The sequence below is a fragment of the Eretmochelys imbricata genome, chromosome 3, assembly GCF_965152235.1.
Source record: "Eretmochelys imbricata isolate rEreImb1 chromosome 3, rEreImb1.hap1, whole genome shotgun sequence".
NCBI classification, from domain to species: domain Eukaryota; kingdom Metazoa; phylum Chordata; order Testudines; family Cheloniidae; genus Eretmochelys; species Eretmochelys imbricata.
Window position 1 is genome coordinate 131,400,391 of NC_135574.1, and position 16,832 is coordinate 131,417,222.

At 44.6% G+C, this 16,832-nt stretch overlaps 1 protein-coding gene across 2 annotated transcripts in view; it reads left to right on the forward strand.

Annotated features, from left to right (window-relative positions):
• The first annotated feature begins 8,771 nt into the window (after nt 1–8,771).
• Nucleotides 8,772–16,832, forward strand: part of TSNAX (translin associated factor X) — a 48,355-nt gene continuing 40,294 nt past the window's right edge. For both annotated transcript variants that reach the window (XM_077813411.1, XM_077813410.1), the window contains exons 1-3: nt 8,772–8,928; nt 13,401–13,508; nt 16,572–16,686. In XM_077813411.1, the coding sequence (XP_077669537.1) occupies nt 8,913–8,928; nt 13,401–13,508; nt 16,572–16,686 (239 nt within the window). In that variant the 5' untranslated portion in view covers nt 8,772–8,912. The remainder of the gene's footprint in view (nt 8,929–13,400; nt 13,509–16,571; nt 16,687–16,832) is intronic.

Genomic DNA, 16,832 nt, shown 5'->3' on the forward strand with positions numbered 1-16,832 from the left:
GCCATAATAATCAGTTATAAGAAAAGAAAACCTGCTGGAGCTATAACAGGAGGTAAGAATACTTACAGCTAGGAGAAAGAGAGAGAGAGATGTCTAGCAGCCAGCAGCAGACTAGAGGGTTGTAGTTTATTGTCTCCACCACATTTAAAGGACCAGCCCCAGAAAGGCAGTCCATACTCAGGCAAACCTCCCAGCGAAGTCATGCAAGGTTGAGCAGCTCTTGGCTGAGTGCTTTTGATGCTCTCAGAAGTCAGTGGGAGATGAGGGTGCTTAGCACCTCCCAGGATCAAATCTCCACTGTCTAAGGCAGTGTTTCTCAAATTCAGCCACCAGGGGCTTTTCTTGAGGCCACAGCCTCTTGGGCAGTGACTGGGGCAGGGGTGCAAAGCAGTACCTCTCCCCCAGGGCCACCAGAAGGGGTTGGGCCCTCCCCCCATCTGGAGCCACAAACGCCATATGAGCATGCAGCCAATTAGTTTCCCACCTTCCCAGGGGTGATGATGCTTGGGCTTCGGGTTTCAGCCAAGGGCAGCGGGTGGCAGGCTCCAGTCATGGGACTTTGGGCTCTGGCCCTGGACCCCAGCCACATGGCGGCGGGTGCTGACTCTGGGCTCAACCCCACCATTGTCCCTGGTCCCCGCAACCTCCTCCGGCCCTGGGCTCTGGTCGTGCGCTGGTGGGCTCTGGCACTGGACCCTGGGTTCACAGCCCCCCACCCCCATTGTCCCTGGACCTCACTGTCTCCCTACCCACCTCCCCATCCAGGGCTTAATTTGTCCCCGGCTTGCCAGGGCTGAGTAAGTCTCCTGTGAAAATTGATATTTGTATGGTTGTTAATATCACTTTTTACAGCCTCCCAGCTTGCTAGGAAGTCGGCTATGAAAATTGATATTAACAAACATACAAATATTACTTTTCACAGCAGCAGACTTACTAGCTAGCAAGTCTTTAACAAAAAAAAAAAAGCAACCAAAACCAAAAGAAACAACAACAAAAGACAAGAATGTGCAAAGTATCTTATTTGTGTTTCTATTCTGTTTAAGTTCAGTAAAGAATAGAGAACTGTACATTATTTTTATTATTGAGTCTGCAAAAAACCCCTGACATAAATAAATTATAATGATTTGCACATGTGTATGTGCATATTTATTTGTTTTTCCTAAAGCTAATTAAGTATTTTAAGAAAAATTGTCATAGTGGCCACCAGCAAGAGTTGGTAGCCACACTCTGAGGTCACCAAAAAATGTATTGTGAGAACCCCTGGTCTATGGCCAACTGAAAACTTCCAAGTGCTACAAAATATTCTAATTCCAACATTCTTCCCATTCTCCTGGTGAAGGAACATCACATAAAACATTCTGGTTTTGGTCTGAACAGCTGTAGAGAACAGGGAAACAGAATAGTAAAAAGAGAAGGCATTTGTTTCTGAAAGCAGTTTTGTAGTTCTTCCAAACCAGAAGGTCATGCTTAACTGTCTGCAGCAATAACAAGATGAACACACTTATTCCACATTTTGATTGTTACTATATATAGTGTTACTATATATAGTTAACTCCTCAGTAGATGGCACTCCGGATTCAAACTGCTGAATAGCCCAATATGCAAATCAGGGCAGGGAAGATCTGCTTCTGAGATTTATCTTATATTTGTTACATGTTATTAATGTTGTTTTTCATAGCTTAGGCATTTGGGAGAGGTTCTGAAAAGCACTGGAGTCAGGCATCACAAGTGTAACTTGACCAGTTAGGTAGGGTGGGTGACTGCTGGCAGTAAAATGACAGATTTGTGTATCTGTTCCAGACAATTGGAGAGATCAGTCTTTGGCAACTCCTGTTTAACTGTTTGTTTAAGAGACTTTCCATAGGGTTTTATATCATAGCTTTGCTACTGTTACCATCTTAATCTGGCCGAGCTATTTTCTTTCTGATGTTATAACTGGGTAGGCTCACAGAGCATGAAAGTTTACAATTATTTATATTTACTTATTTTTATTCATCCATCAGCCAAAGGCCCAGACAGGATTGGGCCCCATTGTGCTAAATGCTGTACAAACATAGCAAGAGCAGGCTCTATCTCAAAGAATTTGCCATCTAAAAACTCAGGCCTGTAAATTGTTTCATGCAGGTGGACCTCCAACTTTAATGGGGTTCTGCTCAGGCACAGGATTCAACTACATGGAACAAATTGCAGGACCAGGGTCTAAGTAGACAAAGGACATGGAAAAGAGATGCAACATACAAGCAGAGTGATCAGGTCGATGATTTGCAAACATATAAGTTCCACATTTTATGATTTTTAACATTTTTGTTTGTGTTTTTCCCCTCAATTAAATGTACTATGGGAATAAATGTGTATATATCGGGGGTCGGGGGTGAAGGATGGGGGGATGATTTAATGGTGTAACTGATCACACTGCAGAATATCTCTGTGACTGTTGTGATACACCAGTCCCTTCTGGATGCTCTGTGTACCACAATCATGGAGGCGCTTGCATATGTAAGGGGACTGTTGCCCCCTTACTAACAGTCAGTGGGTGTGTTTTGGTTGGCTAGCTCCCAGTAGTAAAAGGGGAAGCGTCTATGGGAAATCAGGACCCTGAGACTGATAGTACCCAGGAACAATGGGGAGAGGCCAATGCTCCAGGTCAGCCTGAATGACAGGGTGGGCAGGCTAATCAGAGAGTCAGGAGGCCAGGGAGGTCCCGTCCTCCATGTGAGCTGGAATTGCCTGGGTCAGACAGAGTGGGGCCCAAGCTAAGCTGGGGAGCAGAGTTGTGCCAGATCCAGAGGGACCAGAAAAGCAGCCCAGAGAGAGCAGACCCTGTCCTGGGAGCAGAGCTGCCGTCCCAAAGCCAGAGGCACAGCCCAGAGAGAGCAGACTTGCCCTGGGAGGAGAGCTGCAGCAACCAGAGCCAGAGGGGCCAGAAAAGCAGACCAGGAAGAAGGTCAGTGCTGGGAGCAGAGTCACAGAAGCAGCCTGCAGAGCAGACCTGTCCTGGGAGCAGAGCGGCAGCAACCAGAGCCAGAGGGGCCAAAGAAGCAGCCCAGGGAGCCGGAGGCAGAGCAGCAGCAGCAGTACAGAGACAGAGTGGAGCAGCTGGGGCTGGAGCAGTCTGGAGCTGGATGCGATGAGCAGCTGGGTAGACCGAGGGGGACCCTGGGCAGCAGGCCCAGCACAGGGAGACGCCTCAGCCAAGAGGCTCTGCAGGCCAGGCTTGGATCGTAACCCCAACAGGGCGGGGGCAACACTGGGAAGAAGGGTCCTACCACTTAGAGCCTGAGAGCGTGTGGCCACCACCAGAGCAAGTGTCCAACCCACAGCATCCCTACAGCACAGCCAGGGCCTGAGAAGAAGGCCTGGGACTTACAAGGAACAGACTGTGAACTGCCCTGACATTCCAGAGACACTGTTTGTGATGTTCCCTGCCACAGAGCAGCTTGATGTGTTTCCTTTAACCTTTCCCATTATTCCTTATTCTTTTTAAAATTAATTGTTGATTAAATAACTTGAATTTGCTTTACATTGTATGTAATAGTCAGTGGGTCAGAGAAGTGCCCATTGAAGAGAGAGTAACCCTGAATGGGGACACCCTATCCCCTGTCCTAGGTGACCACAACAGGGTTGGGGGTTGAGCCCCCCAGGAATCCTGGGCCCAGCCTTGTTGGGGTTACGAGGACTCTGCCAGACAGGAGAGTGGACGGGGAGTCCTCAAGGGCAGGGAGGCCACTGGGTAAAGGAAGTGGGAGCGAGGACTCAGATCCTTTCGCTAGCCCACTTCACTGGGGTAGTGCAGAAGCCAGGAAAGTTTCCCACAAAAGCGGGACTATTCCCCTGCTTACACATAGGCGCTTTGAGCTCTGTGAGCTCCAGCCATTGGTGGGTTCTCCTCATTACTCCTACGTTTCAAATCAATAACAGAGGAGAGGATTGCTCTATAGGGCTGGCAAAATAAAGAGTGCAAATAAAGGTACAAGGACTTCACCACTAAAGTAAAGATCAAAACAACAGTTCCTAACTCAGCCCCCAAAGGTAGTCCAGTAACAAGGTAAAATACTCATAACCCCTCTCTACTGACTCTTTACCTGCTGGCCACTGCCCTGTATCCCCCTATTGTGGCTACAGCTGGCCCCTTGCCAGCAGCAAGATGAGTCTTTGCTCAGATCTCATCTTTCACTTCCACCTCTAAACTGTTTTGCTACTCAATCTCCACAAGAAGAAAAGGAGGACTTGTGGCACCTTAGAGATTATGGCTGTTACTCTGAAACCAATTTATTTGAGCATAAGCTTTTGTGAGCTACAGCTCACTTCATCAGAGCTGTAGCTCACAAAAGCTTATGCTCAAATAAATTGGTTAGTCTCTAAGATGCCACAAGTACTCCTTTTCTTTTTGCGAATACAGACTAACACGGCAGCTACTCTGAAACTCTCCACAAGCCAGCTCCCAGGCTGCTGCCTCCAACCTGCTTCTCCTTCTCACACCCTGGTTCTCTGCCAAAGCCAGTCATCTGTGATCTCCAGGATGTGCTTTCTCTAGGGATTATAGAGCCCTCTATTGGCTGGGTGTTGCGAACACAGTGCCCTGCACTGGCTAAATCCCCTCCCTCCAGCTCAGCTGGTCTGGAAGGAAGGAGCCAGAACATTCATTACACTTGGAGCAAGGCGTGGAATGGAGAAAGAGAGGGGCATGGAAAGATAGGGAAAGCAGCAAACAGAGGTGAATTAAGGTCTCCTAAGGCCCTGGGCCAGAGCAAGTGGGGGGCCCCTCCCTGTCCCTTTCGCCTGTGGCCCCACCCAGAGCCCCACCCCATTCTGCCCCTTCCTCCCACAGCCCTGACCCTGTTCCAGCCACAGTCCTGCCCCATTCCATGCCCCCCCCCGAACCTGTTTGCTCCTTTCTGCCCAAACATCTAATCACACACCCGACACACATGTATTTAATATATTGTGTACAATAAAAAACTTGAGGGTATGAAGGATGGTAAAAGAGCAGCTAAGCACGTACTGTGCCTCCAGGTCAATTCTTGGCTGAGCCACAAATTTGCTGTGTGACATTGGGCAAGTAATTTAATTAGGGCTGTCAATTAATCGCAGTTAACTCACACAATTAATTCAAAAAATTAATTGCAATAAAAAAGTAATTGTGATTAATCACAATTTTAATTGCACTGTTAAACAATAGAATACCAACTGAAATGTATTAAATATTTGTGGATGTTTTTCCACATTTTCAAATATATTGATTTCAATTACAACACAGTATACAAAGTAGACAATGCTCACTTTATATTGTTATTTTTTATTACAAATTTTGCACTGTAAATATGGCAAACAAAAGAAATAGTATTTTTCAATTCACCTAATACAAGTACTGTAGTGTAATTTCAAACAAGAAGCAGGAAGCATTATTGCCCGTAAATGTAAACAAACTTGTTTGTCTTAGCGATTGCCTGAACAAGAAGTAGGACTGAGTGGACTTGTAAGCGCTAAAGTTTTACATTGTTTTGTTTTTGAGTGCAGTTATGTAACAAAAAAAATCTACATTTGTAAGTTGAATTTTCATGATAAAGAGATTGCACTACTGTACTTGTACTAGGTATTCTGTGTTGTAAGTGAAATCAATATATTTGAAAATGTAGAAAACATTCAAAACTATTTAAATAAATGGTATCCTATTTTTGTTTAACAATGCGATTAATCACAATTTTTTTAATCACGATTAATATTTTTATAGCTTCCTAGCCCTAAATTTAATCTATCCTGTGCCTCTGTTCCCCCTCTGTAAAATAGGGATCAAATCCATTAATAACTACAAGATGCTCAGCTATTTCGGTGATGAGATCCAGATAAGCACATAGATAGCAGATGTACCACTGAACACAATTTCAGGACTTCTTCTTTTGCATGGCAAACTTACAAAGCAATATTAAAGGCCAACATCTCCATTTGTCATTTGCTCTATGGCTTCCAGTGATGCAGAATGATAAGACTGTCATTCCAGAGAAGGATCTTAGAGGATAGCAGTTCACTAGATGTTTCATGGTTTGGATGTCTTCTCCACATTCACATATCAGGCTGTCCTTCATTTTCCATTTGGGTAGCAGATAATTCAATGCCCATATGAGGTTCTGATGCAGTTCACTGTGATCCATATCTTACGTGGTCTGATGAAGCCACATGGTTGGTCTGTAGGATCTGTGATCAGATCTTGATTCTTGACCCCACTGCTTTCCCACAGCCTCTGCCACTTGGCTTTTAGTGATAGTCCCAAGGTTTTGAGAGCTTTGACTGCTAATCAGAGGGCGCTCCTGAACTTAATGCAGCATGTCAGAGGGTTTTGGAGCTCTTCATAGATGGGCATGTCTGGGTTCATTATTGGGTGGTCATAATCTCATATTATTGCTGCTTCTCTTCAGAGGAATGGTGGTAAAATATGTGCAAGGACAGGGAGACAGATTATCAGTGCTGACTTCAGCACTCCAGTGACAATTCTCATAGCACTATTCAATTGCACATCAAGAAGTTTTGTATGTGTGCTACTTGCCCATACTGGCCTGCAATATTCAGTTGCTGAGAAGACAAGGGAGAAGGTAGCTATCCCCAAGATGTCAGCACCTGCTCTCCAACTGGTCCTGGCTAGTTACATAAGAACATAAGAATGGCCATACTGTGTCAGACCAATGGTCTGTCTCGCCCAATATCCTGTCTTCTGTGTTCAGTGACAGATGGTTCAGAGGGAATGAACGGACCAGGGCAATTACTGAGTGAACAATAGTCTAGTCCTAGCTTCTGGCAGTCAGAGGTTTATGGACACTCAGAGCAAGGTGTTGCATCCCTGACCATCATGGCTAATAGCCATTGATGGACTTATCCTCCATGAACTTAGCTAATTTTTTTTAACCCAGTTATACTTTTGGCCTTCACAACATCCCCGAGCAACGAGTTCTGCAGGTTGACTGTGCACTGTGTGAAGAAGTTTATCCTTATGTTTGTTTTAAATCTGCTACCTATTAATTTCATTGGGAGACCCCTGGTTCTTGTGTTATGTGAAGGGGTAACTAACGCTTCTCTATTCACTTTCATCCGATGAAGTGAGCTGTAGCTCACAAAAGCTTATGCTCAAATAAATTGGTTAGTCTCTAAGGTGCCACAAGTACTCCTTTTCTTTTTTCTCCACACCATTCATGATTTTATAGACCTCTATCATATCCCCCCTTTAGTAGTCTCTATTCTAAGATGAACAGTCCCAGTCTTTTTAATCTGTCCTCAGATGGAAGCTGTTCCACACCCCTAATCATTTTAGTTGCCCTTCTCTGTACCTTATCCAATTCTAATATATCTCTTTTAGATATAGACCGGGTGACCAGAACTGCATGCAGTGTTAAAGTTGTAGGTGTACCGTGAATTTATATAGTGGCATTATAATATTATTTGTCTTATTTGTGGACTATATTATTGGTAGCCTTTAACTTGGTAGCTGTCTTTGCCAGATGTTCATAAGAACGGCCATTTTGGGTCAGACCAAAAGTTCATGTAGCCCAGTATCCTTTCTTCCAACAGTGGCCAGTGCCAGGTGCCTCAGAGAGAATGAACAGAACTAGCAATCATCAAGTGATCCATCTACTGTCACACATTCCCAGCTTCTGGCAAACAGAAGCTCGGACACCTCTGAGAGTTCGTTCTCTGTGAGGCTGTGATCTAGAACCACGCTAAGATATTTTGGAAAATTCTCGTACCTGAGTTTGGTATCACAGATGACATTCAGGCAGTTCTTTGCATGGTGGTTGCACAGGTAGAACTCAGGTGTTATTTGACAGTGCGGATGGAGCATAGGTGCCTACTTTCCCTCCACCTGAGCGGGAGGTTGACCTCCCCCTGCCTCCAGCCCTTCCTGCCCCCTTCCCCGAGTGCGTCCTGTCCCCACTTCTCCCCCAGGCCCTCCCTCTCAGTTGTTCCGCTGTGTGCAGGAGGTGCTTGGGAAGGAGGGGGTCACCTGCAGACGTGAGGTGCTGGGGGCAGGGGGAATCTTGTCTGCCAGTGGGTGCTAAGCACCCGCTAATTTTTTTGGAGTTGGGGCCTATGGGTTAGAGTAACCATGATCAATAGTACTCCAGTTTTCCAGATCTTCTGTGAGGATGCGATGCGTTTCACAACGCATGCATTTACACTCTCGCTTTCCCCTTGGTTTTTATGTTTGTTTATTTGGTGGTACCTCGGGAAAAAAGCAAAGTCTCTTTTTTTTGCAAAAGCAGACGGAAGGTTTTTAAAAAGGTGATTTTAAAAAAATTGGTAAAAGTGAAATATTTTAATTCGTGGGATTTTTTTTAAAGCACTAAAAGGTTGCAAAGGCGACAGGGCCTGTCTTTATCCTGGAAGGAGACAATTCCTGAGCTAGTTTCTGCCTAGAAAGAAAAATGCGAGGCTTGAATTTTGCGCTGCTGGCGTTTCCCCACGTAGTTCACCACGTTCCCAGCAGAGAACTACATTTCCCATAGTACACCGGCTTCATTGAACCTCAGAGAGGGTCCTGCACCCTTTAATACTTTTACCGAATCAACTGAGTGCCTGTTTGGAAACCTGACTAGTTTCCTTGGCCTAACCCTTTCGCAGACAGTGAGGCCGATTCCTTCCCTCCGCGGCGACGTCTCCGCGCTGACCACTTCCCGCTTTATGACACCACTTTGGGGTTGGCGCTCGCAAGTGGGGGCATGGTGTCAGGCGCCTGCGTTAGGCACCTGGCTGGGGGGGGTCCTGACGGAGGGGCTCACGGCGGGTTGGGGTTAGGCTGGAAGCTCTCGAGACTCGCGGCGGCGACACGACAGCGGCTGCTTGGGCCCGGGCGCGCGCGCGTGTGTGTGAGAGAGTGAGTGAGGGGCGGGGCGCCGCCGCCGCCTCCCCCGCGGGCCGCAGGGAACATGAGCAGCAAAGAAGGTGACCGCGCGGTCGGGCTTGGCGGCGGCGGCGCCCGAGGTCCCCCCGTCCCCGGGATCACGACGTAGCTGCTGCCCCCGGGGGTGGGAAGGCCCCGGCGGGTCCCCTCCTTCCCGCGGGGCAAGCAGCCGCCTGCGCCCCCCTCTGCGCCCCGGCCCCTGAGGGTCCCGCCCCCACCCCCCGGGTTCGCGCTGGCGGGCGGCCCCGCTCGCGTTCAGGGCTGTGAGTGTTTTGCAAAAGCCGGTTCCCGCTCAGCCCCTGCGGGCGTCTGGTTTCAGCGGAGCTGCACGGGCCTGGCCAGCCCACCGGGGCACGGCGCGGTGCGAGGGGCCGGAGCGCCTCACGCGGAAAAGAAGAGGCGAAGCCGCTTGTTAAAGGGAGGAAACCTTCAGAGGGCGCAAAGAAGCAACCCGGGCGTACAAACACCTCCCCTGCCCTTTGCACTCACCTGCGCTGCGGCTGTGTAGACGCTTCCGCTTGGCTCGTCGCCTTTTGGGCTCTCTCATCCCCCAAGCTGAGCCTTCAGGGCTTGTCTGCCCACGCGTGTGGTACTGCTCTAAGGGCTTGTCAACACGGGCAGTTTACAGCCCTGCAACTTTCTCGCTCAGGGGTGTGAAAAAACTCCCCCCGAACATAGCAAGTTCCAGTGCTGTAAAGTGCCAGTGTAGACAGTGGAGGAGCGTGCTCAGCTGGGAGGCCCTAGGCCCTTCATGGAGGTGGTTTGGTTTGTTTGTTTGTTTGTTTTTTTGACAGAGCTGGGAGAGCTCTCTTCCACCACTCTGCTGCGACCACACAAGCCACGTTAAAGCACTGCCACTGTAGACTAGCCCTGACTCTACTGGTAGAGTTATAGCAGTACAGCTCCCCAGCGGTGGCCACAGTTATAAATGTGCTTATCCTGCTATAGCTTACGAAGGCACTAAACTATAGTGGTGCACCTGCATCTTGCCTAGGGGCTGTACCTGCATAATTATATCAGGGAAAAAATCTCATCCCCTGTCATATTTATACCAATACAAAAATCTGTGTGTAGACCAGGTCTTCGAAGAGGGTGGTGTTTGTGCTGGTGACTTAACTTGTCATAGTGCAATGTGTCAGCATGCTTCCTGCCAGCTCTGTTTTGGGCCAGGTATCCATACAAAGCACTTCCATCACTTCCCTTCAACCGTGGAATGGAGTCAGGAGCTAAAAAACCTAAAATTCAATGAAATATAATTTTTTTATAATATTCAGATTGCTGGTTTACTTTGTGGGTAGGTACATTTAACCATCCCTTTTATGGGTTGCCTGTGGTGTTCTTGTAGCTGGTGGTGGGCGATGTATCTAACATTCAGAGTAGAGCACAGAACTTCAATCCCTGTGTGATGGGTTCGGTCACAGACCCCCTTCGGACTGTCACCTAATGTGCTGAAATTACCTCTGAGCCTGTTTTCCCTGCCAGCCTGGGACTTCAGAACCCTGTCTTGTTGAGCCAGACACGCTAGCCTGCTGCAACACAGACTCAGGGTCTGGACCGCCCCCCCAGAACTGCAGGCTTTAAGTGAAAACTGCTTAGCAGGTTACCTGCCTCCGGCACCCAGCTCCCAATGGGATCCAAACCCCAAATAAATCCATTTTACGCTATATAAAGCATATACAGGGTAAAATCATAAATTGTCTGTCCACTGTATCACGGATAGAGAGAGATGCACAGCTGTTCGCTCACCCAGCTTACTCCGGGTTTATTAATAAAAGCAATTTTATTAAGTATAAAAAAGTAGGATTTAAGTGGTTGTAAGTAATAACAGACAGAACAAAGTAAGTCACCAAGCAAAATAAAATAAAACACACAAGTTTAAGCCTCATACATGAAGAAACTGATTACAGGTAATATCTCACCCTCAAAGATGTTCCAGTAAGCTTCTTTCACAGACTAGACTCCTTCCAAGTCTGGGCCCAATCCTTTCCCCTGGTACAGTCCTTGTTAGTTCCAGCAGACATCTTAGGTGGTAAGCAGGGCTTTCTCATGAATGGCAGCCTTTGTCCTGCTCCACCCCCTTTTATAGCTTTGGCACAATGCGAGAATCTTTTGTCTCTCTGGGCATAGGCGCTGACTCTGTGGGTGCTCGAGCACCCACGGGGAAAAACTGGTGGGTGCTCTGCACCCACCGGCAGCCAAGCTCCCCACCCCAACTCACCTCCCCCTCCTCCCCTGAGCGTGCCATGTCCCCACTTCTCCCAGCGCTTGTGCGTAACAAGCTGTGGGAGGGAGGGGGGAGGAGCGGGAACACGGCATGCTCACGGGAGGAGGCGGGGAAGAAGCGGGGGTGGGGATTTAGGGAAGGAGTCCAATGGGGCAGGGAGGGGGCAAGTTGGGGCGGGGACTTTGGGGAAGGGGTTGGAATGGGGGCAGGAGGGGCGGGGCAGGGGTGGATTTGGGGTGGGGGAGCATGAGCACCCACCAGCGCCAGGAGAAGTTGGCGCCTATGTCTCTGGGTCCACACCCCTCCTTCTAAATGGAAAAGTACCAGATTTAAGATGGATTCCAGAATCAGGTGACATGATCACATGTCCTGTGAAACCCAACCTCTATTCTTCCTGGGCTGGCCCACATGTACACAGGAAGGTTTGCAAGTAAACAGAGCCATTTACAGTTCATTGATTCTGAAGCACCTTTAATGACTTCCACTTAATATGTTTACATCAGTAATACAAGTTTATATCTAATTCTCTTAACTCCAGACATGGAAATAATACATGCCAACAAATAGGATGAACACACTCAGTAGATTACAAGCTTTGTAATGATACCTTACAAGAGACGTTTTGCATAAAGCATATTCCAGTTACATCATATTCACATTCATAAGCATATTTTCATAAAGCATATGGAGTGCAACGTCACACCCCGCACTGTTGTAAAGGTCATATATGTGATCTTTTCAACTGTTAGAGGAAAAACAGACTCCTGAACTAATTGTCTGACAGGGTTATGAAGGAAATATTGATTTTTTCAATTTCGTTGTTTTGAAAATAACTATGTCCACATTCTGTTTTTGGTTTGCGATAATAAATAGTTAAACTGAAAATATTTGAAATCCTGTGTGTAACTTAAAATTGCTTTCTTTTTGAAAAATGAAAATTAACAAGACTAGACATGTATAAAGTTAAGCAGGTATATAAGTGTTTGTAGGATCTGGGCCTCAATCGTTTAAACATAAAAATGAAGATATCTTACAAAGCAAGGAGATAAGGAAAGGGAGGTACAAGTTAAAATGAAGATATGGCAATGTGTGTTGTGCAGTATGTGAATCCTAAATTGTGCTTTGTCTAGCACAGATGGTGGGAAGACAAGAGGAGCACATAGTACAGAAGTGGAAGTTAGTAGTAAAACACAAGTTAGAAGAAATGGGTTTTGAGGAGAGATTTCAAAGAGAAGAGTGAGGACTTTGGTGTGTTGGAAGAGGTATGTGGGTTCAGCTCCAGAGAGCAGCCCAGGAGAAAACATCACACAAATGAGTGAGAGGGGAGACAAGGTTAAGAGTGACCAGAGCACAGGGAGCTGATATGGGAAGCAACAAGAGATGGAAATTAATACACTGAACAATAATTGCCTTCTTAAATTGCTCCTTCTGTTCTCCAAAGACCAAAGTTTTCTGGCGAAAGAGGCACAGTGCGACAGTGGTAATAATTTTATAATGATATGGTTCCACTCATTCTGAAGGGTTTCAAAACACTTTACAAAAGCTATGGAATCAATCCTGCAAGCTGCACAGTCTCATCATATTTAGTGGGTTAAAGGTTTCCGGGATCAGGCGTTATATAGGTGTGTGTGTATATCTAGATCTGCCTCTATCTCGCTATATAATATATATCTGTGTGTGCTTGCGCATGTGCGTGCCTAATTTTATTTCTCTATATATATGTAGAAGGAGAGAGAGAGAGAGAGAGAGATCTCTCCAACACCACTAAAAGTGATAGAGATCTTTTGGTGCCCCATCAGGCTTCCATTGAAATCAAGAGGAGGCATGCTATTGATTTCAATGGAAGCATAATGGAGCCCATAATGTTTACACAAAGCAACCAAGACTTCAGTTTTTATGTCCCGTACAGTATTCTTTATAGTAAACTGGATAGAGTTGAATTATATTTACCTTGGAAGGATGAGGAGTCCTGTGGCACCTTAAAACTAACAGATTTATTTGGGCATAAATTTTCATGGGTAAAAAAACCCACTTCTTCAGATTAAAGTTTATGCCCAAATAAATCTGTTAGTCTTTAAGCTGCCACCAGACTCCTCGTTGTTTTGTGGATACAGACTAACACGGCAACCCCTCTGATACTTGGAAGGATGGACATAAAATATTCAACCTTGGATATATTAAAAAACACTCCTGAAATGAATGGCATGACGTCTGGTCAAGCAGTTATAAAACTGGTACTCAATAATACTATTTAAATCTCTCATTTTTTTTCTTGTGTTCTATGTATAGGATCGGGTGGGTTCAGAAAACGAAAGCATGACAATTTCGCACATGGTCAAAGAAAAGATGAAAAAGACAATGTTAATTCGTCTTCATCTTTGATGGTGTCTTTTAAGTGTAAGTAAAAGTTAAAAGTCCAGATCATAACAATGTATACAATAAAAGTTAGTGGAAATAAAATATTTCGTGATCGGGTAAACAGGGCTGTCAATAGACAAAATTAAAATCAGTGAGACTCTCTAAATTTGGGACTTGATCTCTCGCTTTCTAAGCCAGCAGAATTCTGTGGTAGAGATGATAGGGTCACTTTTTAGTTAGGAGAAGGGTGAGACACAGCACTCCTTGCTGATCAGTAAGGATATGATTCTATCATGGACCTCCGTGACTTCTGAGGCAGGGCCATAGCCTTGTCTGCGGGAACACTGCCGCCGGAGCATTTGGCCAGCCCCAGAGCAGCGGCCCCCAGAACAACTCTTCCCCCCCGCCCCCCAGAAGTTGCAGATTTCTGTGAATTTTTGTTTATTGCCTATGACTTGTCCCTGACTTTTACTAAAAATACCATGACAGAATCTTAATCTTACTGATCACCTTTGAAAGGAGAGCTTTGCTGCTCACAGCAGACAGTTGTAATTATTTGAGACTAGGGCTTGTTTACATGCAGAAATTTTTTAACCTGTTTAGTTGTTAAACTGGTGCAAACCCATGTGTAGACATTTATTTTGGTTTGAGAGTCTTATTTTGGTTTAGCCTTAAATCTGTTCCTAATTTAAACTAAAACAAAATAAGCTTGGTTTAAACCAAAATAAGTATTTCCACAGGGCTTTGCTCTAGTTCAACTGCTGCTTTTTTTTTTTTTTTTAAATCACGTTAAATGCACCTTTCTTATGTCGACAAGCCTTAGTACACTTGCAAGGTGGGTTTTGTAGAGGAAACTGGCTTGATTAAAGCACACTGATGTGATCCAGATCCCTGGTTTAATATCTCAACAAGGTTCCTCCACGTTTCTTTTAAGGGGTGAGCACTATGAAGAGGGAAGAATCAGAGGATAATTGTGTGGGGAGGGGAGTCATTGCAACATAAAAAAAACCAGGAAACAGAAATATGTGTGTGTGTAAATAAAGCAATGGAAAATAAATTATCTGATCAGAAAGTTATATCCGTGTCTTGGCGTGATCTAAAATTATCTATTGATAAAAGACTAATATAACTAAGGTCAATAAGATTTTGTAAAGTGAAGACTTCATTATTGGGAGCGCATAGCTGCTATTAGAGACGGTTTCTATGATTTCTTTAGAATTCTGATTGTCAGTAATTGATATTGTTGTTTTTCCAAAACTAGACATTTTATATGTATGTCAACAAATAAAAATAAACTTTATGGTGCAGCTGTAGCATGATTATTAATGGTATCCTGTGTTATATTATATGAAAATTAGTGATTAGAATTCTTTAAAAATAATTCATGTGAACTTAAACTTTGTATTTTCTGTTAATGTTTGTGCACTGTTAATTCTCTGATACTAAGGACCTCTAGTTTTTCATGCTTTATACCTTTCCCTTCCCTGAGGCCCCTGTAATACCATTATGCAGGTATGAATCTACAAATAAGGCTGTGGTGAGATTTGCATTTAAAGCAGAGCTACAATCCGATTTCACACTTTAATAATTGACTATAGGTCTTGTCTAGTCTGGGAAAATGCATCCTGTTAGGAAATGTGTTGATTAACATTTTGTAACTAGCTGTGTTAAACATGATTTTTCTTTTAGTGTGAACAAAGACAGTTGTGTTGAGAAACATGCTAATTGGTCGAACCACAAAGTTGCATGTATGTTTACACTGCAGCTGGGAGTGTGCTTCCCAGCACGAGTAGAGACACGTGCTCTTGCTCTACTCAAGCTAGCATGTTAAAAATTGCTGGGGGTGGCATAGGTGGCAGCTCAGACTGGCTGCCTGAGTATAAACCCTTCAGAACCCCACCCCGTATGTACTCAGGTGGCTAGCCTGAGCTGCTGACCATGCTACCACTGGCTACACTGCTATTTTTAGCACACTAACTTGAACAGAACTAGCATATCTGTCTTCTGCTGGGAGGCATACTCCCAGCTGGAGTGCAGATGTACCCTTAATTAACTTGTCAGTATAGACAAAAGCCGTCCTCTCCAAATTTGGCACAATAATATTCAGAGAACAATTGCATTTTCTGTGTAATCTTTTTAGTAAAATATTTACTAACCCTTGCAGGGGGAACATTTAAAAATTCTCCGTTTTTTGAAAAGATGCCCTGTTATCAGATTTCTTGGAATTGATTAACTTTGCCCTCTTGTTGTCCATTGTATTTAATAAACATTAATCCCAATGCTGACCCTACACTATCTAACTTCTCTCCAGTCTGAAAAATAGCTGTTCATCATGAATTTGTTACATTGAAAGAGGCACACATATTAGTATGTTTGACACCCTCTGCGGGATTGAATGTATGTGTGTGGCTGCAAACTAGAGAGAATGTAAGAGCCCTAGTACAAATGAATTGAGGAGAACTGTCAGAAAAAAGGGAGGAAGTAGAAGGTAAGGAAGAATGAACAACAAAAGAAAGAAACTGAGAACTGTAAAATGTTTCTCTACCACAGTCAAAACGTTCTGAATGTTTCACAGGTAACAGTTAATCCTTTAGGAATTGTCATTATTTCTAAACAAACTGTTCACATAGACTCATAATACAGACATAACATGTATTCCCGATGTGTCTACCCTCCAAAGAGTGAGTGTGGTGGGAGGAGGTGTTGAGACATGAGTAGAAACAGAGATTAACTAGTACAAACCCATTATAAGGGTGCAGCAGCTAATTAGTCATATCTTTTATGATGAAGCTAAACTAAACAAGGTCCTCTTCCTCCATTGTGGCAGCAGGATCAGGCCATAAATTAGTATATTAGGAATAAAAATGACTTTCCTTTACTGCTTTAAAAATGTATTATTTATTATATTTTCCCTGCTGTAACATCTAGTAAAGCGTTGTAATGGTGTGACCTTTTGTTTTAGATTTTTTATATACAAATGTGAAATAATGGAAGATTAAATGGTTCTGTTACACAAATAGTGTAGTAATAGAATACTTTAATGTTATTGTACTGGACGACACATGAGAATTGTTTTTGTGATCATCTGCATTCTGTTCTTAGCATTTCAACTGGAGCTTGACACAAGACATGATAAATATGAGAGGCTTGTGAAACTTAGTCGTGATATAACTATTGAAAGTAAAAGGACAATATTCCTACTTCACAGGATTACTAGGTGAGTCACAACATTAATTCCCATTTCCATGCTGACCCAGAAACTTACTATTGCCTTGCAGAGTTTTCTGTATCTATGAGTAACAGATGCAATATTCTGTTGAGCTAGACATCAAGGAAGATAAACATAGGCTCAGTTCATTTCCC